This window comes from Rhamphochromis sp. 'chilingali' (assembly GCF_963969265.1).
Source record: "Rhamphochromis sp. 'chilingali' genome assembly, chromosome: 12".
NCBI lineage: Eukaryota > Metazoa > Chordata > Actinopteri > Cichliformes > Cichlidae > Rhamphochromis > Rhamphochromis sp. 'chilingali'.
This window is the reverse complement of record NC_137939.1, coordinates 15,043,012-15,067,571: the sequence shown is the minus strand read 5'-3', so window position 1 is coordinate 15,067,571 and position 24,560 is coordinate 15,043,012. Positions and strand designations below refer to the sequence as shown.

The 24,560-nt window shown below is 42.3% G+C and overlaps 3 protein-coding genes across 4 annotated transcripts in view; 2 read left to right on the top strand and 1 right to left on the bottom strand.

Annotated features, from left to right (window-relative positions):
* Nucleotides 1–2,638: 2,638 nt before the first annotated feature.
* gss (glutathione synthetase) lies at nucleotides 2,639–13,832 on the bottom strand. Its single transcript, XM_080898806.1, has 13 exons — nucleotides 13,631–13,832; nucleotides 13,204–13,345; nucleotides 11,686–11,831; nucleotides 11,447–11,522; nucleotides 10,310–10,449; nucleotides 7,839–7,955; nucleotides 7,425–7,505; nucleotides 7,229–7,306; nucleotides 7,035–7,104; nucleotides 5,897–6,091; nucleotides 5,672–5,753; nucleotides 3,854–4,043; nucleotides 2,639–3,729 (listed from the first exon to the last, which is right to left on the bottom strand). The coding sequence occupies exons 2-13, from the start codon at nucleotides 13,339–13,341 to the stop codon at nucleotides 3,606–3,608; spliced, it is 1,437 nt and encodes a 478-aa protein (XP_080754932.1). The 5' UTR covers nucleotides 13,342–13,345; nucleotides 13,631–13,832; the 3' UTR covers nucleotides 2,639–3,605.
* A 106-nt stretch (nucleotides 13,833–13,938) lies between these two features.
* Nucleotides 13,939–21,369, top strand: LOC308407251 (U8 snoRNA-decapping enzyme). Its single transcript, XM_080898807.1, has 5 exons — nucleotides 13,939–14,026; nucleotides 16,229–16,360; nucleotides 16,537–16,577; nucleotides 20,227–20,467; nucleotides 20,558–21,369. The coding sequence occupies exons 2-5, from the start codon at nucleotides 16,229–16,231 to the stop codon at nucleotides 20,801–20,803; spliced, it is 660 nt and encodes a 219-aa protein (XP_080754933.1). The 5' UTR covers nucleotides 13,939–14,026; the 3' UTR covers nucleotides 20,804–21,369.
* Nucleotides 21,370–22,924: 1,555 nt separating this feature from the next.
* The window catches only part of LOC308407717 (SLIT-ROBO Rho GTPase-activating protein 3-like), a 31,357-nt gene continuing 29,721 nt past the window's right edge, over nucleotides 22,925–24,560 (top strand). For both annotated transcript variants that reach the window (XM_080899550.1, XM_080899549.1), the window contains exon 1: nucleotides 22,925–23,195. The gene's annotated coding sequence lies outside the window, so the exon portion shown is untranslated. The remainder of the gene's footprint in view (nucleotides 23,196–24,560) is intronic.

Below are 24,560 nucleotides of genomic sequence, written 5' to 3'. Positions count from 1 at the left end.
TGCAGAAAATAGGTTTAAATGTTAAACAACAACAACAAGTGAAAAAGCACAACTTCACCCATCTCCCTGCTACCCAAAACCTTTCTGCAGAGAACCCAGCGGTCCCGTTCCCAGCTGAAAAGTGTGTGGAAGCACTGGACATGCTGAAGGTGGAGTTCAGTGTGCGATTCCATCAACTACATGTTCATGCAAAAGAAATCCGTCTTTTCCAAAACCCCTTTGTTGCCGACAACGATGAAGCCCAATAAATGTTTACATTTCAGCAAACCTGCAATCGTCACACTTTTTCTGTTACAAACTGACCCTGGCCCCCCATCAGAGAAGGGAAAAGTTATGTGGCCTTCACTGGAAAAAGTTTGGGGACCCCTGCACTACACCATCAAACACAGCGGTTACTGTGAATGAGCAGCAGCAGCTAGAAGATGTGGACAGGTTCATGTACCTGAGTTGCACTTTTAGCAGTGATGGGGACGTGGAGCATGACGTTAATTGGGAAAGCATGGGCAGCCTTTCAACGTCTACGACCTATATGGATGACCACCGCACTGCCTTTACCAACCAAGTTGCTGCTCCTGAAGACCATCGTTATACCGACGGCACTGTACGTAGCGGAGACTTGGAAATCGACTGCAAACATCAACCGCCATCTCGACGTCTTCCAACAACGTTGTCTTCGACGGCTGCTCAAGATCACATATCGGGATCGCTTTGCCAATGGGGAAGTATATCGCCATGCGGGAGTAGAGCCGCTCAATGTCCAAGTCACCAAGCGTCGCTTCAGATTTGCCGGTCACATCCTTCGGCTACCGGACCCGGGACCTGCCCGTGTCGTGGTTCTTTGGAACCTGAAGAATGGAAAGAGATGGCGGGGAAGACCCAAAATAACATGGAGGAGGACTTTCCTTGAAGATTTACGCTCAGCCGAACTGGGATGAAGCAACAACTGCCGCAATGGACCGAGTTCAATGGCGCTCTCTTGTCGCCCGATGCGCGGGAGGATCTAAGTCTAAGTAAGACACCTATCAAGCCTACACTTAAGATACAGTATATCATCTCATCCTAATTAATGTTGAAAAAAAAGCTTGTACTTGTCTTATTATATACTTTTTGTACACATTAGTCTGAGTCCAATAATCAAATAGGCTGATCGGAGAGTACTATGAAGAAGTCAAATATGGTTCGATTATTATACGTTTCTGTCTTTCATTTATTATCAGTGAGTTCAAAGTCAAATAACTTCATGATTAAAAAGGGCAAAGCCTGGTTCACTATTTTGCTTTTTATTATTTAGTGTAGTATCTATCAATACCAAGTGAATACAGGCTGGTATCGCTGATAACAATACTGATACTATTCAATAAATAAGGTGGATGCGTTATTGAATTGCCAAATCTCAATTAATTTTCATGACCTTAAGTGTTTTTTGTGATGTTTCCTTTTGTATTATTAAATAGTTAAACCCAGGACATAATTAGGACAAAGTTTATAATTATATAGAAAATGCTTATAGAAAATTAATATTCTTCATCTTAAATAAAAAGTGCACACAAACCAGTAAACAAATTAAAACAAACAAGTACAGTCCACAGCATTGCAAACAAGAGCGGAACTTAAAGTAAAGAATCGATCTCACCAGGCTAGTATCGATCCGATACCGATGCCGACTGGGTATCGATACAATCGATATTTGGGTCGATCCGCCCACCACTAGTTTATTAGTCAAAGAGTCAAGAGACCAGCTCACAGACAGGTCAGCTGATACTGCATGATTAGATGTCCAATCAGCTGAACTGTCACTGCGGGGTACAGCCCAACCACACCAGGATTACTTTTGTCAGTATTACACTACTGGGTATTTAAACCCGTCCAACTTCACTACCCTCTATTCCTTGCAGCTTCAGCTAAAAATGATAGGAAGAGATACAAACCTGTTTGAACGACAAACAGCTGCTATAACACTCCATGTAACACTCCCAACTTCAGGAGATTTGTTTTTTCAGATGTTTAGAGAAATGCACCGTTCCTGGAAATACTGCAATACCAGATTCATGTGTGGAGTGGACGGAGCAAGCCCCTATTCCAGTGCTGTCCAAACCCAGGCCTCGAGGGCCGGTGTCCTGCAGGTTTTAGATGTGTGCTTAATCCAACACAGCTGATTTAAATGGCTAAATGACCTCCTCAACATGTCTTGAAGTTCTCCAGAGGCCTGGTAATGAACTAATCATTTGATTCAGGTGTGTAGACCCAGGGTGAGATCTAAAACCTGCAGGACACCGGCCCTCGAGGTCTGGAGTTGGCCAAGCCTGCCCTATTCCACTTCCCCGTCCTTAAAATCAAGTTAATATGTGTTCACACGTTTGTGAAGAAGAGAGCTATCTAGCTAAAGAATCAGTAGTATCCATCAGATATTTTATGCTAACACAATGTATACTTACCTCGTGTAGCAAAGAAATCCTAAGTGTTTGTCCCCGTTTCCCCTCCCTCTCTCCTCCAACGAGGAGTTAAACAGCTGGATGGCGTTTGGGACAAAGGAGTTTTTAAGTCTGTTGGTTCTTGACTTTGGGAGAAGCAACCTGTCGCTGAATAGGGGCTACTTGGGGCTAGGGTTAGGCAAATGAACAGAGAAGAAAGTCCAGCCTTACAGTCATAACATTTATTTTTTTCATTTACATCATACTGGATATTATTCTTTGGTCCACAAAGTGCACCAACTTCAGCAAGTTATCTGTCACTGTACTATGCAATTAACAGCATTAACCCTTCAATGCCTAGAAGAAGAAAAACTGAACGTCCTTCACATGATCCAAAGTGGGCCCTTCAAAAAGTCCAGAACCTGGAACTGTTTGTATACTTAATAATATATTGCTGAGCTTCTCTAAGTTACAGTAGCTTGTGTTAGTATGTGTACACAAAGATTATAAAAACACAGAATAAAATTGTAAGAAGTCATCAGTTGATGCAGTTTAAGGACACTTGTTCTTCTGTGCAGTCTCACCTGGAGCTCACATTTGTAGTTCATGCCATCGTGACAAAAGACGTCCATGAATGCACTGCTAACTGCTCTTCAACCTTATAAAAATTAACGTGCATTTTGATTATGAACCACTTTTACAAAACCAAAAGCTTCACTGTCTTTAGTGATTTATATGTCTAAAAAAACGGGTTCAGTTTGTAACTGAGAGAGCGGCTCAGTGGCGCTGAATTATATTTCCAATAGAAACACAATTTCATATGTTGTAGTAACAACACACTGCCACAAGATGGCAGCCTAGGCCTACTTTACCAAGTGACAGAGCCTTGAAAGAGTGACAGTGACACTTTTTATGAACTCATCTGTAATGTGTCACCTTTTCTGTAGAATGAAGAAGTGCTTCCCTTCTTTTAAAGTAAATACAGGCTTACAAAGATCCTCTAAACATGTTTCTGAAATAATCCTAAACACAATCATTAATTCAAAAATGCAAGAAACAATTTATCTAATCACTCTTCTTCACTTAATTACTGAACTTATTAAAAAAATAAACAGACTTTTTCTTTTTTTTTTAAAGAGACATTTCTGCTGTGACTTCACTGTGGTTTGTATGTGCAGGCAGGAGTGTGAAATCTCAGAACAGCAGAGGATTGTCGAGCACGGCCACTCCTGCTGCGACGCCCCCGTCTGAGTGTTCTGAGCTCTTGGTCCTCAGCAGATGGCCCACACACTCATTTGTCACCATGTCTTTACCCTGTCTGTAAGAAAACAAAGAAAAGGCTAAAATTAGAAACAACCACTACACTGGGAATCTGCAAATACTTCTAAAAAAACAGCCACAAACAAAATGCATTTAATATCAATGCAGTAGTGGTCACATACCTTACATATGCTCCAAACACTCCCAGTTCACTGAGACAGTTGCTTATTTTCAGGGGGCTGCCTTGTCTCATCAGGTAGTTCCTTACAGGGGTTGGATGGATTTTATCCATCAGAATATAGGCTGTACGCTCGGTACTCTCCTTCACTTCTTCCAGGACCTGGCAGATCTCTGATCCATAAATGTTGTTACCTAGAAAAACAATTCTACACTTAAGTATAGATAAAATGGACATGGCTAGATAGGAATTATTTCACATTAGCAGATGAGCAAACTTTTGTAAAACACTTTTTAAAATTAGTGAAGAGAAAGTTCAGTTTTACCCAGTGAACCACACCTGGCTACACCCGGCCAGTCTGACAGGCAAATGGAGAGATCTTTATTTGGCTGGGTTTTTTCCTACTTATGTTGGATAATGCTAGCCTGCTTGCTAGTACAAGCAAGTTGCTACATATTTAGAATAAAGAAATATTAAACAAATACGGCCTCAAGTAGTCTTTCTTTCAGATGCTCCCTTTAGGGGTTGCCACAGCGGATCATCTGCCCCTTTGTCATGCTATCCCTAACATCCTCCTCTGTCACACCAACCCTGTGCACGTCCTCCTTCACCACATCCATCAATCTCTTTGGTTTTTCGCTTCCTCCTGCCTGGCAGCTCCATCTTCAGCTCTGCTACCTCCAGCCCAGCCTCCTGTCTTTTTGTCAATGCCATTGTCACCAAACCATACATCATAGCAGGCCTCACTGCCATCTTGTAATCCTTCCCTTTCACTCTTGCTGCTATCCTTCTGTCACAAATCTCCTCTGACACTTGTCTCCACCCACTCCACCCTGCCTGCACCCAACTCTTTACTTCTCTTGTGTGCTGTCTGTTGCTGTGGATAGTTGACCCCAAGTATTAAATCTCATCTACCTTCACTATCTCTACTTCTTCTATCTCCACCATTATACCTGCCTCCCTCTGACTCACATACATGTATTCTGTCTCGCGTCAGCTGACTTTCCTTCACCTTCTCTCCAGAGAATCTGTTGTGCTCTTTTCAGCACGAAGCCACACTCCTGCTCACTGAACGTCACCTCTCATTTTCACCTAGTCTCAGCAACTTTGTCCCATAGCTTCTTGATTTATCCTTCTGTAGTTACTACAGCTTTGCACATCTGTCTTGTTCTTGAAAATCAGCAGCAGCACACCTCTCCATTCCTCGGGCATCCTCTCAGTCTCTGTTAAACGGTCTGGTCAGATTGCCCTCTCATCTAACTCCCCTCCTCCATCCTCCTCTCTCTTTCATCTTCTACATTCATCAGCTCCTCAAAGTTCTCCTTCCAGTTCATGTGTAAAATTACTGCTAAAATAGCTCATATGAACCCTGATACTGACCTAAGTATTTATCAAAACAAATGCTCTGATATTACAAAGAAAACTAATGATTGCTTTTTACAGTATTAGCCCAGAGTGATGTAAGGCAGGGTGGTTAGTCAGCCATAACCTGCTGACAACTTGTATCTGGTAGCTTTTTCACATCCTGATCAATGTTGTTGTCAAGTGTGTCTCATACACACTATTATCTCAGTCACAGTACAGCATGCATGAATCACAGTAGATACACAGTAATGCAAAACAGCAGGCAGTCATGTATGTGTCGTTACTGTTTTGACTGAGGCTAGCTCATACGTGGAATGAAGCAAATACTGCACGTGTGTGCAGATCCATGCACTGCTTAAACTTCCCGAGTTTAACAAATGGTGAGCAGCAAACACAAGTTCCATCATTTGCTTCTGGTGTTAACATCAAGTGTGCTTTATTAAAAAGTTCAGTTTACCTCCTCCTTCTCGCTGAGGCTTCAAGACAAACCGCTCTGGTGCTGCCAAGGCCATTGACACTGTTTTGTCCCCCTCTGGACCCTGTAGACGAGCACAACCACAGAGAAATAAATGAGAGGAATAAAATGTGAATGATATTGCTTACACTGAACATCAACACCCAGGTGAGGATTATCTAATGCCAAACTTTCCAAACAATGAAAAAATCGTGTGCTTTTTCTCACCATGTCTAGAGTGTAGAGGCCGGCGAACGTCGCTCGGATCTGCTGCACAGCTTGAGGCTGGTCCGGGAAGAACCTCTCCAGGACTCCGGGTCTGGCGAGCACTTGCTGAACCTTCTTGGTACCAGCCAGGTGAGTGCTGATATCTGGACACTTCACAGCTCGAGAGCGCTCCATGAGGAGACGAGCATCCCAGCTCTGTAATTGAAAACAGACAATGAATTCTCTGCTTGTCTTTTTATCATTAGATGATTTTCCAGCATAAAATAGCCTCTATCATTTCACTAACTCTTGGAATCTTATTTCACTGCTGCTAATAACGTTTTACACACTGTCGCAGGTTTTTTTTAGCTTCGTTCGTACAAACTTTCTCGTGGTTGAGATTCCAGACAAAACAGCCAGCACACCGACCAGCAGAGCGTGACAATAGTTGGTTTATATTATGCTGAGATTTGACAGAGACAGAAGAATGAAGGAGAACAACACAGAGTCACACTATCAAAGAGAGCCTGGACAGTAGATTCAGCAGTTTGGCTTAAATTTGCAAACTGTTTTAACTCGTTATGTCCAATTAAGTGTTGGTTCCATGGTGCTCGCCAGTTTTCCTTCACTTCCTGTTCCTGCCTGCAGAATTAACACACAGCTGCACGTATCTACACACAATGTTGTAGAGAACATTGTGGCTCAAGAGTTGGCAGTTTGTCTTGTAATCGGAAGGTTGCCGGTTCGAGCCCCGGCACCAACAGTCTAGGTCGCCTACTGGTGGTGGTCAGAGGGCCCGGTGGCGCCAGTGTCCGGCAGCCTCACCTCTGTCAGTGCGCCCCAGGGCAGCTGTGGCTACAATGTAGCTTGCCATCCCCAGTGTGTGAATGACTGAATGTAGTGTAAAGCGCTATACAAATACAGGCCATTTACAATCTAATCACCCATTCAGACTGACAAGGCGACAGGTCTGTTGTCACTTATATCAGCCAATCAGGGCTAGACTTGGTGTTGCTAGGCAGGGAAAGAAATAAACTGGATGATAATGACGTTCTAGTTTCTCATGAATACGAATCATTTTAAGTAAGTCTGCATGTTGCATGTTTCTAACTAAACTCTAATGTAATCTTCCATTCTGTGTGCAAATCAAAAGTTGGACCTGTTCAGAAGTGTAGTTGTCAGGCATGTAACCATTCCTGAAATACACCACGGCGACCTCTTTGCCGTCCCTGAAGTGAAAGCGACATAAAAGACACATTAAGGACCACTGCTATGCGTAACACAGTTTTTGTTTGAGAATAATACACTTAAATAATGTGTCAGTGCATTGTGAGCTGACAGAAATCGACTTACACAAAAAGCCTCTTGTCCTGATCAAGGGACCCTGCTTTAAAGACATCTTCAAACCGCAGTCTTATTACGTGAATGTTTCTGAAACACGGCATGTTGGTGAAAAGCACAACTCTTCAAATGCTTTAAGATAATGTTTTAACTTCCACACAAAGAAAACATGCAGGTATGAGAGCTCTAACCCTTCACACACACCTACCTCTTCCAAAGTTCATACTCAACGAATCGCTGATCAAAGATATTTCTCTGGACGTCTTCCACAAAGAACGCGACGACTGCTCTGCAACGACAACAACTGCATCTCAAAATTTCTGGACTTTTGGTTCTCACGGTTTTGATTTTAACTGAAATGATTTGCTTTTTGGTGCCCCATACTACCAAAACTGTCACTGGCCTTTGTTGTCCTGAAGAAATGTTTGTAATATTATGATGCACTGAGCAACCACACCAGCAGAAGCAGTGTTTGAATGTACAGCTCCACTGGCAAGATGTTTTATTCTGGATGTACTAATTAATTCATCATGTATGGTGACATAATTAGACCAAGTGAATAAAGCAAAGAGCGATCAACAGCATGTCTGGCATGTACTCGATGGATGTACTTCATTCTTACTTCTCTGATCCATAGAGCTCCCAGGCTTTGGCAATAGCCCTGGCCAGACCAGCTGCAGGATTATTATCCAGGATACGCTCGCTCTCCTCCAGCCTGCCGGCCATCTTCAGGATATGTCTGTCAAGCAAGATTGTAAGCACTCTCAGCAAACCTAATCACAGCACATTATCATTATTATCATCATTATTTCCTGACCATGCCTCGAACAATCCAGTCTCACTCTAAGTCGCCTGTGACGCCTTAAGATGAGCATTTTCGCTGCCATCATCTTGCCACCTTGAAACTGATAAACTGAGGGAAATTGTACAGCCATAGGCTAGCAACTTGTCGATCAATCCTGCCTTTTATAGTCTATATTAAATTAACTTTATATTGTATTTAATAAGACATGACATTAATGAGCCTATAAACTCATAACAGGGGCATTTTCATGTAGACGTCTATACAACGGAATATCTTTCACAACCACAAGAGGCGCCCCCCCCCGGCCACTGAAAAGAATGCAGATTAAAAGAACTTCTGCAGTGGCTTCATTTTTCAGACACAAAAGCTATGTCTATCTTTTATACAGGGTGGACCATTTATATGGATACACCGTAATAACATGGGAATGGTTGGTGATATTAAAGTCCTGTTTGTGGCACATTAGTATATGTGAGGGGGCAAACTCCTCAAGATGGGTGCTGACCATGGTGGCCATTTAGAAGTCGGCCATCTTGGATATAACTTTTGTATTTTCAATAGGAAGAGGGCCATGTGACACATCAAACTTATTGGTAATGTCACAAGAAAAACAATGGTGTGCTTGGTTTCAACGTAACTTTATTCTTTCATGAGTTATTTACAAGTTTCTGACCACTTATAAAATGTGTTTAGTGTGCTGCCCATTGTGTTGGATTGTCAATGCAACCCTCTTCTCCCACTCTTCACACACTGATAGCAACACCGCAGGAGAAATGCCAGCACAGGCATCCAGTATCCGTAGTTTCAGGTGTTGCAAATGTCATATCTTCACACCATAGACAATTGCCTTCAGATGATCCCAAAGATAAAAGGGGGGTCAGATCGGGAGACCTTGGGGGCCATTCAACTGGCCCACGACGACCAATCCACTTTCCAGGAAACTGTTCATCTAGGAATGCTCGGCCCTGGCACCCATAATGTGGTGGTGCACCATCTTGCTGGAAAAACTCAGGGAACGTGCCAGCTTCAGTGCATAAAGAGGGAAACTCATCATCATGTAGCAATTTCAAATATCCAGTGGCCTTGAGGTTTCCATTGATGAAGAATGGACCCACTATCGTTGTACCCCATATACCACACCAAACCATCACTTTTGTTGTTCCAACAGTCTTGGAGGGATCCATCCAATGTGGGTCAGTGTCAGACCAATAGCGGTGGTTTTGTTTGTTAACTTCACCATTCACATAAAAGTTTGCCTCATCACTGAACAAAATCTTCTTCGTGAACTGAGGGCCCTGTTCCAATTTTTGTTTTGCCCATTCTGCAAATTCTGTGTGCCAATCTGGGTCATCCTCATTGAGATGCTGCAGTAGCTGGAGTTTGTAAGGGTGCCATTTGTGAGTAGCTAATATCTGCCGAAGGGATGTTCAACTAATGCCACTCTCCAGTGACATGCGGTGAGTGCTACGCTGTGGGCTCTTGCTGAATGAAGCTAGGACAGCCACTGATGTTTCTTCATTAGTGACAGTTTTCTTGCGTCCACATTTTGGCAAATCCAACATTGAACCAGTTTCATGAAACTTAGCAAGCAGTTTGCTAACTGTAGCATGGGAGATGGGTGATCTCGTAGGGTGTCTTACATTGAAATCTGCTGCAATGACCCGGTATCACCAGATATTAACGCAATTTCGATCCGCTCCTCACGTGTTAACCTCTTTGACATGTCAATGGCTGTGAACTAAGAGAAACTTGTAAATAACTCATGAAAGAATAAAGTTACGTTGAAACCAAGCACACCATTGTTTTTCTTGTGAAATTACCAATAAGTTTGATGTGTCACATGACCCTCTTCCTATTGAAAAAAAAAACGATATATCCAAGATGGCCGACTTCTAAATGGCCACCATGGTCACCACCCATCTTGAGGAGTTTGCCCCCTCACATATACTAATGTGCCACAAACAGGACTTTAATATCACCAACCATTCCCATGTTATTATGCTGTATCCATATAAATGGCCCACCCTGTAGATTGTTTATAGCTGTATTAAATCCCAAACCTACTGACAGCAAAGCAAAGAGATTGGTGTCAACTGTAAGGGAAATAAAGGAATGTGGGGTTTTTATTTATCTTTTTTTTTAAATAAGGGTAAAGTAGCTGTGTGAAACGGTGGCTATAAAGATGACAGTAAATATATTTGAAGGTCTTGGCCAACATGATCACTCTTACTGCTGAGTTCTAGTGGCTAACCTACAGAATATGGGTGACACATAAATGACCTGCTTACCTGTGTACATCTGGCGTGCGCGATGAAAGGCCTCCGAAACTGGCAGCAATGGTGTTGATCTCTATCTGCTTTAGCGATGGCGTGTCATTCTCTCTCTGGTCCAGCATGTAGTCAGACCGATTGAGACCCAACACAATGGACTGTAACAAAGGCAAAGAATCCCAGCTGCAGCATTTGGTCACTTTATAATCCATTAATAGATTTTTATGGTCCCAGCTACACTGTTGTAAGAACCTAATGGTTTTCTTCATTCTATGCTACAGCAGATCTAAAGATGTCACAGAGTTTTAGAAAATTGTGAAGAACTTTGTCAAGCAATAAAGCAAAACAGCTGATAATTGAAACAAGATTTTAGTTTTAGCCAAAATATAGCTTTTGCCTCTCACCCCTCTCCTCCCTGTCGTTCCCTGTCTTTTTTTCTCATAAGAAATCTCTCAGGATTTAATGGCTAGCATACGAAGCCCAAAAAGAAAAGAGCCTGCATCATCGTTCCATTTCTAACTTTTTAAAAAATTCCCTCCAAAAATGGCCCCAAAAGAAGCCAGATAGAAAGGTTTTCATGGTGAAAATACATAGTGGTGAAGGTAACCCAAAACAGCCAACACCCCAAAGGAACAGATAGGCTGAAAAATCATTCCTGTAAACGTTTACACAACCTCACACCTGCAGTGATGACCCAAGATGTTCATTCTACAAATACTCTATTTGAAATCCAATCTTCCTTAACTAGAAACTGTTTGATTTTTTATACACTCTTTCTTTTCACTACTTTTGAATCCTTATTGAGTGCAAGCAAACAGCTTTGTTGGATTTAGCAACACACCAAGGCCTTAGAGCCCAAACAGCTCAAGTACAATGATGATGGGAAATGGAATGATAATTATGCAGCACTTTGCTCTAACTGAAAGGCGCATTTTACTGCAAACCCTATTCACCCAACCACACAAAAGCCTCCAAACTGCCTTGTCTAACTTCGCACACACTGGATGCACTGGGGGAAACTCAGGGTTCATCATCTTGCCTAAGAAAACTGGAATCTGGACAAACTGGGTAATCAATCCGCCAAACTTCCAACTTACAGACTCTGCCTCCTGAGCTCCCCCTAACACCAGTGTCATCGGGGCTGTGCTGACGTACCTGTGACCTGCCTTCTTTAAGGATCTGTTGGTGGATTTTGAACAACCTTGCAGTGAAATCATCCACAGCGATGGTGCTGTAAACAGACACTTTGTTCAAATCTTGTCAGCAGGTTTTTCATCACAGTGTATTCATTTTGAATTAAACTAACAGGTCATTTGAAGACAGACTTCAGAGACTGTGACAATAATGAGTTTTTTTCTTCCAAACCACATACATGAGGTCATAATGCATCCTACCTAGCCAAAGCTTCTTGTAGGAAGTCTGCATCCTGACTAATCTTGTCCACCAGGGTGTTGTAGTGTGTTTGCACTGCCAGAGCCTGGGAGAATACAGCTTTGGGTACAGGTGTGGGGAACAGTGTGAATGGAGCAAAGGAGACCACCTGAAAAACAAGATGTAAAATGTGAGAAAAGAATGCTGACCAGGGGAAACAAAACAAAACAAACAAAACTGTTGGACAAACATTGGAGATGGCTTGTGGACTCAAAACACGGGCTTAATAAAGATCTCTCTGAAATCCTCTGCCCTAAGGCAGAACAAATTCCTAACATGACTTCACATTCAACACGGCCTTTTCATCAGCAACGGTTTAACATTCCACTGGTATGTGATCTTTGTTGTTGAGGCTTATTACCTAACATATGAATTCTGTTAAAGATGCTGAAAAAAATGTTTACTTACTTTTTTTTTTTTAGTTTAAGCATTTATTTAAAGTATAACTACTTCACTACTTTGCTCATGGCCATTCAATCACATTCAGCTAAAACTGGACAAACAGATTAAATCAGTTGTTAAGGTCAGTCTCATTCAGTTCAGTATGATTGAATTAACCCTTTGTTTTAAAGACCTGCAACTGGTCATACGCTATATTCCCAAAAGTCTCCGTCTGGCAATCCGATGGACGACTCTGGGTTTGTCCGTTGCCAGGAGAACTGTGCATTGGTCTTAATATGACATCTATTACACGTTTGCAGCTGGTCTAAAATACTGTAGGTTACCTATTAATGGCTAAAGAGAAGCAAGACCAGATTACTGAAATTTTAGCCTCCCTTCACTGGTTACCTGTTTGTTTAAGAATCAGTCAGTCAACATGTTCCCAGTAGTTCCATAATCCAAAAGCAACAAGGGAACGTGCTTTGTTACGTGGCTTCACTAAACCTAACACCAGGAAAAGTATAATATTACAAATATACACTACATGTTACAAATATGTAGCGTCTTCCCCTGAATGAATATTTTGAGGAAATGTATTCTCATGGTCTGTAGCTTTACTCTTTCAGGTGCAGTTGTTGGATGGGGCAAGAATGAATATAATAAGACGATTCAAAATCATACCTGAGCAGACTTGCAAATTTTATATGAGTTTCACAAGTACACATTCCCTCTTTAAGATTATATAACTATACTAACACTTATCCAGCAATGAAAAACCAGTGAAAGTGCTTCTACATGTAAATGGTAAATGGACTGTTTCTTATATGGTGCTTTTCTAGTCTACCTAAGCACTGAAAGTACTTTATACAACTTGCCTCATTCACCCATTCATACAGGCACTTTTTTCTATACTTTTTATATGTGTTTTCTATCTAACATTCACACACATTCACACAACTTGTGGATAGTATCTTGCCCAGTGACATTTGGCATGCAGACTGGAGCAGCCAGCCACGATCAATGACCTGCTCTACCTCCTGACCTACAGCCACCCCTCAATGCTACAACCGCTACATGCTACATGTGTGTATAATTCGCACCTCAGATGAGTTGGGGGTCTCCTGGAGCCTCATTAGGACACCCTGTGTAACGGCTGAGTCTTTTGCCTCCTCTGCCAATTTTTTTATCAAAGCCGAGTTCATCAGCATCTCGTCTGGTAGCCCCTGCGCCATTCTCATTCACCTGAAGTAGGATAACCAAATAAGATTACTATTACTGCTAACGTTATTACCGCAGTGTTTGCTCATCACTTAAATTTCCTAAACTGCTTTAAATGATACACATATACATATACACAATACACAAGCGTAAATACTAAAATCAATTATATTTAAATAACAATAATTACAATGAAACACGTCATACATCGATAGTAACATTAAACAATACATTAAATATTTTCTTTTCTGTAATAATCGTGTTATAGGATAGTTTATAACATCAAAACAACACATGTGGCTAACTTACCTGCTTAAGTTTTAACCAGGTCGTTTAACACCGTCTGTTAGCAGTCACCGGTAGTAGAAGCTAGTTAGCCATCAACCTAGAAGGTTCCCTTGGACTGTGTTCTCATCAAGTACTTGCACACTTATGCAGAGAGCGATTAAGACTGCCACCCTTTACCTTCCACGGTGCATCACAAGACCTAACCGGAGCATGTACACACTTCAATCCCTGACGCATAAACTAGATGAACCGGCTGAACGGCTACTACTAACCAAAGCTGATTGGTTGACCGGGGAGCTAACCGGAACCACATGCTTCGCTTAGCCAATCAACGGCCAGAACGTCATCGGAAAAGCCAGAAGTTTTGAAAAGGCACTGCTGACTGAAGAATGAGACAGCATTTAATGTAGAACAGAGGTAAATGCGTGTGACTTATTAAACAAGCGGGTTTACTTCATTTTTGATTAGAAGTAATATTGTTTGACCAAACGCGGCACTAACCTTTATTTCGTGTTGCTATTATGTCAAAATATTAAGAAAATAATTTATAAACTGTACGATAACAGTGTTTGAATGTTAGTTAAGACATCAATCTCCTTAAATAAACAAATAGAAACACACACTTATTAAGAGAACTTAATGCTGGGGAAATATACTCATGTTTATAACGTCCATGCTTACCCAGCCTTTACCGCGCATTTTAGCTTGCTAAACGATGGGGAAGTGTAAGCGCAGAGCGGAGAGTGCCGGTGTTGCAGGTTAACTGTTTTGTTAACTGGTTGGATTTGTTTACATATTCCATTCTCCGTGTTTCAGATGTTGGATCCGCAGATTCGTCTTTTTCACCGCGTGGTCGTATGTCATATAGTTTGACAAGATTAAAGACCTCGACAAAAAAGGTTTCCATCTCCAGCTCGTGCAAATGCATACACGTGTCAATATTAAATAATTTATTTATTTTTTTAATAAAAAATAATTTCATTGTTGTCTGAAGATGATAGTGATACCTGTGTGTCATACTGGCAATAGAGACGACCGCTCGGTGAAAAGGACGAATCTGGGGGACCAGATTGTTGAGCCATCTACGGATCATTAAAACATCCATGCGCACAACTGCAAAGAATGGATTTGAATTCGAGCAGGAAAACTGAAAAAAGGAATAAACTTGACAAAATATATATGTTTTGACAGATCAAAGGAAAGAGTTCCACAAAACAAATTTGTGGGTTATTAGCATTTTCTCAGTTCTGGATTACATGGTGATGTATTTTATTCATACACTGTTGCAGAGACGTCTGTGTTTGCACCTTCAGCCACTTCAGCACACAAAATGTCATCATAGGCCAGACATGATTTATTTTGATAGGCAATCGATCAAAATTAGAAATGAGCATGAGTTTCCAATATTTAACTGGATATAAAGTTAAAAAATATCTAAAAATGTTATGGCCAATGTGACGGTTTGGGGGTTTTTTTGGTCTGAAATGTATATTTCACCTTATTTTTAGTGCCAGCTGTTTGGATGTAATGTTCTACCACTGTCAGAAGGTGGCAGTCATACTTCAATCATAAAAACCTTGATTTTAGAGCGTGTTTTAATGCTGTTCATTGTTGGTTTTCACTAAACAATATTCTGACTCACTGAGTCTTAATTGGATCTTCTCTGTAGTGGGTCTCCAGTCGGTGGTGCCCGTAAGGCCCATATGGTTTGCTAATATACAACACTAACCCTGGCTGCTGAGGATTTAGCATAATTTTTCCAGTTAGAGCCTAAAGTATAAAAGACTGAAACTGAAAAAAAAAATCAAAATTAAATAACTGACTTTGAGCAAAGCATCTTTAGTCCATTTTTAAATGACAGCCTCTTTCAATTTTAATGAACTATAAAGAATTTTAAAAAGCTGACCAAAGAATACATTAATCTGAGATCTGAGGAAATACAGATTAATTGTTTTATTTTGTATGCTTACATTGTTTTACTTTGCACACAGAAACAAAATAATTTCATAAAAATGAAAACCACCAAGGTCTAAATTAATTCCCTCCCCAATGCTAATAGTCAGTTGTGATTCCTTTTTGCTGGAACAGCCTGCAACCATTTGTTGTAGTTTTCAGCAAGTCTCACACACATCTCTGATCAATCCCAGCTCATTTGTCTTTCTTCTTCTGAGTCTCACATACTCCTCCATATCCTCATAAAATAGACTTGCCGTTTCTGTGCTGACTTGGTTATGATACTGAATGAAAGGCAACTGTGTCAAAATTCATAATCATATTCCAAATTTTGAGGAAAAGTTCACTATGGAACAGGGATTATCTCACTCGACAGTTTGCTCCACCCCAGTAGAGGGAGCTAAAGCTTTCCCAATGCAAGTCACTCAGATCTGTTGTGTTTTTTTTTCTGCATACAAGCCCACAGGCCTTCCAGCTAATCAGTAGGTTTCATTAAGGTCTGTTGGCTCAGCATATGAGGGAGAACAAATGACCAAAAAGAGCAGCTATAATAGGATGATGTCACTTTGGTAGCACATGGCAAAAGAGGGCATCCAGCCAGTGTGTTCAGGAAGCACTGAACTGTGACTGTATAATTTAGCACTGTGTTTGTGTGTATGCTTGTAGATGGCGAGTGGACAGCTGTCGAGGGCGGAGGCATTGGCATGCTCAGGCTGCAGGCATGCGTGCCATGTGATGCTCTACGCTGACACGAAAGCTCAGCTGTTTGGAAGAATTCCCATCAAACATATCATACTGGTGAGGTGTGTGTGTGTGTGTGTGTGTGTGTGTGTGTGTGTGTGTGTGTGTGTGTGTGTGTGTGTGTGTGTGTGTGTGTGTGTGTGTGTGTCATTTGAGCTACTCTAACACACACACACCTTTACATGTCTGCCTCTTTGAGTGAACAGGCATATTTCTGTGTGTCACTTCCACAGATGCAGATGCGCTTTGACGGTCTGCTGGGTTTCCCTGGCGGGTGAGTCTTTCCTGGTGCTGCTTTTGCTCCTTGCAAACATAGGTACATTTTAGCTTTTGGTTTGTAAAGCCTTCTTGTTCTTCACAGAAGAAAGAAAAAAGAAACCCTTTACAGCTCAGAACAAACATTCAAACACTGATGCTACAATCCTCGTCCTGCAAGGATTGGCGATGATAAAATGTGCCTGACGGCTTCTTGTTTAAAGCGACTTATCTTGCCTTAAACCCCTATTTGTAAAGATTGAGATTGTCACATACTGCTTAATTAGTATTCTGCTAAATGAATCACTTGTGCCTTTGTGATTTACTGTAGTCGCTGCCAGGATCTCTGGCATTTCATTTGCCAGCACAGTGAAATTATATAACGAGGAGGCAAAGAGACAGGGCTGAAAAATGATAGAGACATATGCAAAACAAGAGAAAACTACGTCAGCAAATAGCAACAGTGGCAGCTCTATTGATACAACTACATATGAATTGTGTAGCCTCTGTTTTTAATATACTGCTGCAGGTGGTGTATGAAGAAATCTTTCAAAAACGTGTGCCTGGCAACATTAAACATCCAAAACACTAGTTAGTTGTGTAAATTTGGTCTGCTACTAAAGTTAGCGGTTAGACTTGTGCAGGCATTCATACACATCCATCCATTTTTTGTCAGAGTCACAGGGGCAGCAGTCTAAGCACAAGTCCCCTCTCTTTCTCCCCGGCCAGTTCCTCCTTCTCATCTGGGAGGGACTCCGAGGCATTCCCCGAGGCATTCCCAAGCCAGCCAGGACACATGATCTGTGTCCTGGGACTGCCCTGGCATCTTCTGTCAGTAAGACATGCCCAAACCACCTTAACTGGTTCCTTTTGATATGTAGGAGTAGAGGCTATACTCTGAGTGCGTCCTAAATGTCCAAGTTCCTCAAACTCTTTGGCCAAGGGATCAACCTTTGAAGGAAGCTCATTTCCGCTGCCTCCACCCAGAACTTGTGGTCATAAGTGAGAGCAGAAGCGTAGATCAACCAGTAAACTCACACTTTTCCTTTCACACTCAGCTCTTTCTTTATCACAGAATACCTGTACAGCATCTGTATGACTGCAGACGCCACAGAAATCCATCTGCCAGTCTGCTGCTTCACTCACCCTCGCTTGTAAACTAGATCCTGATATACTTAGGGCAACAACTCATCCCTGAGTGTTCCACCCTTTTGCAGTTCAGGACCATGGTCTCAGACTTGAAGGTGTTACGGTAATTCCGATTTGCAATTTGGAACAAACATTCATGTCGCCCTTTTGGAGGCAGTCTGTTCACTTTGTATCAGTGGCCATCGTCAGCTCAAATGAGAAATTTACATTTTATTTGCGACAAAATGTTTTTGTTTTGGGTTTTTTTGCTTATGAATGCTAAACTAATATCTTCAAATCATCAGTCTGTTGGCACTGTGACTGATTCTACATGCCTGGATAAATTGAGTGAGAGTTTGAGTTTCTTTGGCTTTCTTATGCCTTAGACCAGTCAAACAAATAGTTATTGGCTGATTTTGAGTTTGAGGTTATACCAGAATTACATTAGAGCAGGTTGTGCCACAGATGGCTGTTCTATTGAAATGTGGTTATACGTTTCTCTTAAAAAAAAAAAAAAAAAAGTTTTTTAATTTCTGAGCTCTTTGAAGTCTGTGTATTGACACAGTGTGTCACTACATTTCATGGTTACTTTTAGCCATATATTTGTTGTAGACAGCATCTGGGTCACTGCCCTCTGCAGCAGTGCCAAGTTGGAAGCAAAATCATCTCAAACTGGAAAAAAAAGTTTGAGTTTATTTGAACCACAGCTCATTCTGCACTACACTCGTCTCGCATCATCAAAGGGGCCCTCTACTGCTTATTTCCATCCATCCATCCATCCATCCATCCATTCATTCGCTTCCGCTTATCCTTTTCAGGGTCGCGGGGGGCGCTGGAGCCTATCCCAGCTGTCATAGGGCGAGAGGCAGGGTACACCCTGGACAGGTCGCCAGTCTGTCGCAGGGCTAACACATAGGGACAGACAACCATTCACACTCACATTCACTCGCACATTCACACCTAGTGGCAATTTGGATTATCCAATTAACCTATCCCCACAAGCTGCATGTCTTTGGACGGTGGGAGGAAGCCGGAGTACCCGGAGAGAACCCACGCAAACACAGGGAGAACATGCAAACTCCACACAGAAAGACCCCGGCCTGATGGTGGAATTGAACTCGGGACCTTCTTGCTGTGCGGCAACGGTGCTAACCACCGTGCCACCGTGCTGCCCTGCTTATTTCCATTTTAGTTTTTTTTAACTGATTTGATCTACTATTGTAGCTTTGCATGATTCACAATTCAAAATAGTCATTCATCTTATACTGAGCCTCTATGTAGCCACACTTTTAGCTACTGTCCCTTTTAGTTCACTTTCCCTTTCAGACAACTTTCTTCTGATTGGCTGCCCCTCAAGAAGAGATGTTGTTAACGGTATGTGGGTGGGGCTGTTCCCGCTCTGTGACCCAAACACTGAAGCCTGAACTGTTGGCTCATGAGGATTGCCTTAACTCACATTTTCCTCATTATTTAAATCTTTAGCCCTGTTAATATGGACATGCATAATAGCACCATTTTAACCTATTATTAATTGTGGGGCCACAATTAAGCTGTGCATGAGTTATCACTCATGTTCTATGGAAAAAAAAAACAAAAGAATCCAAGCACCACAGCAGAAAATACTCAGTAAGCGTAACAAAGATTGATAATGATACCAATAATGATAATAAACGTGTTAAAAAGGACTCCCAACTGTGCCCAGTCACAGTTCTGTCCACACAGCTTTGTTAGAGAGTGACCTGCTGAGACACGATACATGTAAAAGCAGCGGTCACTTCAGTTAATTGCACGACAGCAAGTGGCCTTTTCTGTCTCTTCCAGTGACATTTATGAGGGTTAAGAACCTCTCTAAAGAGCTGCTCTTAGTTGTCGGTGTTCTCCTAATGATAATGGAAATGTGCATCTGGATGTTGACCAATGCTTTGACACTATGGCAACAGTACAAAACACACCTAAACTCCTTCAGAGATTTTTATAGAAGCCTATAAATTGCTCTGAAATATATATAAAAAAAGAAAACGTGACAAACTTGATATGTTAGAATCACACGGAGCTGTTGATAAGCAAGTGTTCCGTATAAAACGGTTGTTGGCTGATATCCAAAGCGATTTGCTTTTAGGCATTTAACATCCCGCTAGCTGTTACCTTTTGCTTTCCTTTTGCTGTACTTGTGCTCTTCTGGATACAAACGTCACTCTGATCACTTTGGCAAATGTTTTTATTTTTGCGCACTGTCAAACACAGTGAAACTGTATCTTTAGCCTCTGTGCATTTCGTCCATTATGTCCGGTATATTGTTATTGTAACAGCTCAGGTTGAGCTTTTGTTACTATATTTTTTTTGCACATTTTCTAAGATGAGACTCGAAATCTAGTGACTTGAAGGAGAAGTGATCAGCACCATCACCTGGACAAACTAACTTAGGGCTTTAAATTGAATTAGCCTTTCAATTAGTGTGATTTATTGTCAGGAGAGCAGTGCCTCTGACATCGTTTATCTACTTTCACATCTGTTGCTGACCTTTGATTCTCACACTTCAGGCTCGTTAACCCTTCGGAGGAGACCCTTGAGTCGGGGCTTAGCAGGGAATTGTCAGAAGAGCTAGGCCTGGCTTTGCCAATCTCTGTTGAAGATCATGTGGATTCTTGCTATGCACCTCCTTCCTCCCCCTCCTCCTCTTCACGTCTTATCACTCACTTTTACGTGAAGAAGATGGATGAAGAGCAGATTAGGGAGGTGGAGAGGGCAGCTGCATCCACTGCAGCAGATCACGGTTTGGAGGTAATGTGTCCTTCCAGAGTGACTGATTGCAGCGATTTACCTGATCTCATGCTCTGATCCTCACCACCTTCTTTCTCTGCCTGACTCCAGGTCCTGGGAATGGTCAGAGTCCCTCTCTACACCATGAAAGGAGGAGGAGGGCTCGCATCCTTCCTGTCACACTCTTTCATCGGCAACGCTCGCTCCCAGCTGGTCCACTCGATGCTGAGACTCAACCTGGTCGCCCCCGGGGAGTTGCACAAAGCCCTGACGCACTCTCTAAAGACTCATGCACACACGAAACAGGACCTGCAAGCAGCCCTGGCACTGACCCAGGGATTGAGGAAACAGTTTTAAAAAAATGCAGCTGCATTGCTACATCCTCTCAAAATGTAAATACAGATCCATCAGGACTGTTATAGACAAAAGATGATTTCAAATCCACTGTAACTTATACTCTGGAAACTCCCCGCCATACATGAGTATGGAAAGCCAAAGGTGGGAGGCCAGCAGCAAGAACAGAGCAGGCATTAAGGACAACGGATATGACACTAATTGAGTCAGACATGGCATTAAAATAAGAGAGGCAGGAGTGGAGGTGGGTTCCAAAGCGGCTTGTAGATGCACAGTAACCGTGGGCAGACTGAACCGGCTTAAATAGCGTGCCCTATTTGACATTTGTCAATTAACTGTGTAGAAGGGTCTCAGCTGAGCTTGATTTCCGTGGCCCGCCTGAACTAACCCTATGCTCGGTTTTGACCCTCCGCAGCACAATCTCACACATAAACCTCCACACTCACACTCATGCTGTCACGCTGACTCTGAGCTGGTGACTCATAATTGCATACTGTGCACCAAACAGTTTGGGGCAAAACATTATCAGCTCCCTTACAATTAATGGAAATAAAGCTGTTCACACTGCCCATCACGTCTGAGTCTTTCCTGTCATTTCTCTTCATTTCAGTCGTCAGCACTGTGTTGATTTCAAACAGCCAAAATTGAAATGCTAATTACAAGGCGCGAGAGCATTTTTAAATTTTTTTTTTTTTTTTACATTTACAGTCACATCTTTATGTGCTGGTGAAGGTTACTTTTCTGTTATTCTAGCAGCAATTTTGACACTTATCTCACAGGCATCTATCAAAAGTGCTACACAGCACTCAGAGAAGCAACATAAGATGAGGGGTTACCTTATATGGCATTGCATAGGCACCCTGTGGTTTCCTTTATCTGCTGGTATCAATAATGAGGCAGGATGTGTATGATCTACAGCCTTTTCAGTCAGAAGGGATTCTTTGTCTGTGTGCTCCTCACATTTCCTTTTCTTTCTTTCTTTTTTTGTTGTTGTTGGTAGGTTTCATTTGAAGTTGTAGCACATCAGCAGTGGTGGTGCTGGTGGTGGAGGATTAATTACGTCCGTGACATACTATACAGCCTGCAGGCGAAGATTTGATTCTGTTTAAGTGCACCCTTGGTGCACATAACGCGCTTGCTCCAGATGTTAGTAACCTCATTCCCCAACATTATTGCTGCCAGTGAGGAAGAGCAGAGACAGGATGTTGCTCAGCGTTCATGATACCTACTGTACTGAAAGTATAAGATCCATTCTCTGGTTTTATTTTATTTTTATTTATTTTTAAATCAGTCAACTTCTGCAGGTGCAGGAGCATCATTTATCCATGTCATATTATTACTACACTGCATTCATCCTCCTGCATTCATCAGATAAAAGCTGGAACGCGTGGAAGAAATGTGCAGAGTATCCCGCTCGTTCACTCATCTAACATAATGGATTTCATGGGGACTTATTGCATTCTTACAGGGGTGTCCATTAATCATGGCTACATGCAGATTGACTCATCATCGAGCAGGTGTTAATGCTATTAGTGATGAAGGTAGAATTAATTTGTGCAGCGGAGTACGGTGCGATCTGCTGTCGGTGCGCGTCTCTCGATCCGAGCGTGTTTTTCTGAGCTGTGAGGAGGAGGGGGGGAATACGCACCACATCCGACACGATAGACAGGAAGCAAAAGAGACTGGTAGTACCAATCGCTCCTGTCTGTGGTTGCCTTTTATGTGATCCTGTGGCCCTTTTTGTGTTTTTGTGTGTCGACGGTTGCATCTTGCATGACAGTAAGGTGTGTGTGTGTGGGGGGGGGGGTAAAAGGATGCTGTCGTGTGCTGCAAGGGAAAATAATACAAGGTCATTAGGAAACATTTAGAAAAAGATTGGTGGGGGTTGAAGGGTGGTGCAGTGTAGGTGAGGGGGAAGGATGGATGCAGGGGGGAGAGAGCAGGAGCGAGGGATGCTGAGGGAGAAAGACGGTATATTCATAGCAGCAGCGGTATTTATAGCCGCCCAGAGGAGAGGAGAGAGCGCGGGGGCGTGGCTTTTTGCGCTGCTTCGCATGGCGGAGAGGGAGAGTGGGGAGGAGAGAGGCAGCTCTGGCGCGAGTGAGTGAGCGAGAGGAGAGGCTATTTGGCAGGAGAGGGAAGGAAGAAAGAAAGGCGGGAGAGAGGGAGGGCTGTTTTTTGAGTGAGCGAGTTTGTGTGTGTGTGTGTGTCCCTGAGAAATAGAGAGAGAGGGTGGAGAGTACTGAGCTGAGAGAAATCTGTCAGATTCAAACACACTGTCTGTGTGTGTGTATGTGTGTGTGTGTGTCTGTGGTAGAAAGAGAGCGAAGGATGTAAAGAGAGGTGGAGAGCTGAGGAACACATAGAAAGAGACCGAAGAGGACCACAAAGTGAGGTATGTACGGCTGTCATGCTGCTCATAAATCCAGAAACAACCTGTGTGTGTGAGCATGTGCATGCGTGACTGAAGTGAATGTGTCTGTGTGTTTATATATAGTTTGGTGTCTTAAATGGACACTGTGTCCTCTTGGGGGGTTTGTAAGTGGACAAATGGAGCTACTGGCTGTTAGAGGAGTATCAATTATGTAATACAGTGTGCACCATTTTCACTGTTGATGCTCTGTATACGAGTGTGAGTGTGTGTGAGAGAGAGTGTGTGTGTTTGCGTGCTTGTGTAATTATGCTGAGGTGTTTATGTGGCCATTGTGTGGAGCCCTGCCACTGTGCCTTGACCATATGGGGTGATTTACAGCCACTGTTAAAAACAAAAAAACACCAGTGCTGATGGAGCTGTGGAACCTTAAATCCCACCTGCTGGCCTTCTCACCTATAAGGAGTTCACAGCTATTTTCATGTTATGTTATTAAGGCACGCAGATAAACAAGCTTCTCAGAGGCATCTGCAAAGTAGCGCTCCCTTTGTGCTGTTGGTTCACAGTGCAACAACAAAGATTGTGATGGTAATGTAAGACAGCAGCTCGAGTACAGACACAGCAAGCTCAAAAGCTTATGTAGGAAGCCGAATGGTGTGTTTTGTTTTCTTATTTGATGAGTTTACCTTTAGTTAAACCCAGGAGGAGCAGCAGATTCGAGAGCGACATTGTCACGATAAAACTTGAAATTCTCACGTTGATTGAAATCGTAGCCCTTCCGGCTCACAGGTTGGCCTGATCTAAGATGCAAATCCCTGACCTCAGATGGCAACACGAGCGTCCTTGCTTTCACTGCATCAAAACAACTGCACAGACAGTGGTGTGCTTCAAGCGTGTTTGCTGTGCTTGCACATGCATAACGTGGTGCTAATTTTGACCTACTCCACTTCCCTCATGTGTTGATTTGCCAATGAGCTGTGCCGGACACTTAAGTGACATTACAGGAAATCAGGCGTGACACTTTTTCCACAGAATTTGAAACCACATGTGGTCACAGTCTTTAGGTCACAGTCATTTTAACCCAAAGGATGCAGAACAATTTAACAGTAATTTTACTTTCTATCTATTGATGCAGTCATATGCTGTAACCAATTCAATATAGGTGAATGTATGTCAGGTAGGGTGGACCTGCTTTATAACTATTTTATGACCATAACTTCAAATTTGTAATAGCAGGTCTGGCTAAAAGATGGTGGAGTCAAAAGTAGTTTTGTTTCCGTAAATGTAGAACAATGGAAATGGAAAGTGGCCTCAAATATGCTTACTATTAATATATATGCATATCTTAAAAAAACTGTAGTTAGATTTAGTAGCAGTGGAGATATTTGT

What these genes read in the sequence shown, in the direction of transcription:
- gss (XM_080898806.1), bottom strand. Translation starts at nt 13,341, where the DNA reads ATGAGAATGGCGCAGGGGCTACCAGACGAGATGCTGATGAACTCGGCT. An exon ending in TTAAAGAAGGCAGGTCACAG is followed by an intron (nt 10,450 to 11,446) that starts GTACGTCAGCAC and finishes CCTTTGTTACAG; the next exon opens with TCCATTGTGTTGGGTCTCAA. An exon ending in CAGGACAAGAGGCTTTTTGT is followed by an intron (nt 7,105 to 7,228) that starts GTAAGTCGATTT and finishes CTTTCACTTCAG; the next exon opens with GGACGGCAAAGAGGTCGCCG.
- LOC308407251 (XM_080898807.1), top strand. Translation starts at nt 16,229, where the DNA reads ATGGCGAGTGGACAGCTGTCGAGGGCGGAGGCATTGGCATGCTCAGGC. An exon ending in CCATCAAACATATCATACTG is followed by an intron (nt 16,361 to 16,536) that starts GTGAGGTGTGTG and finishes TCACTTCCACAG; the next exon opens with ATGCAGATGCGCTTTGACGG. An exon ending in CAGCAGATCACGGTTTGGAG is followed by an intron (nt 20,468 to 20,557) that starts GTAATGTGTCCT and finishes GCCTGACTCCAG; the next exon opens with GTCCTGGGAATGGTCAGAGT.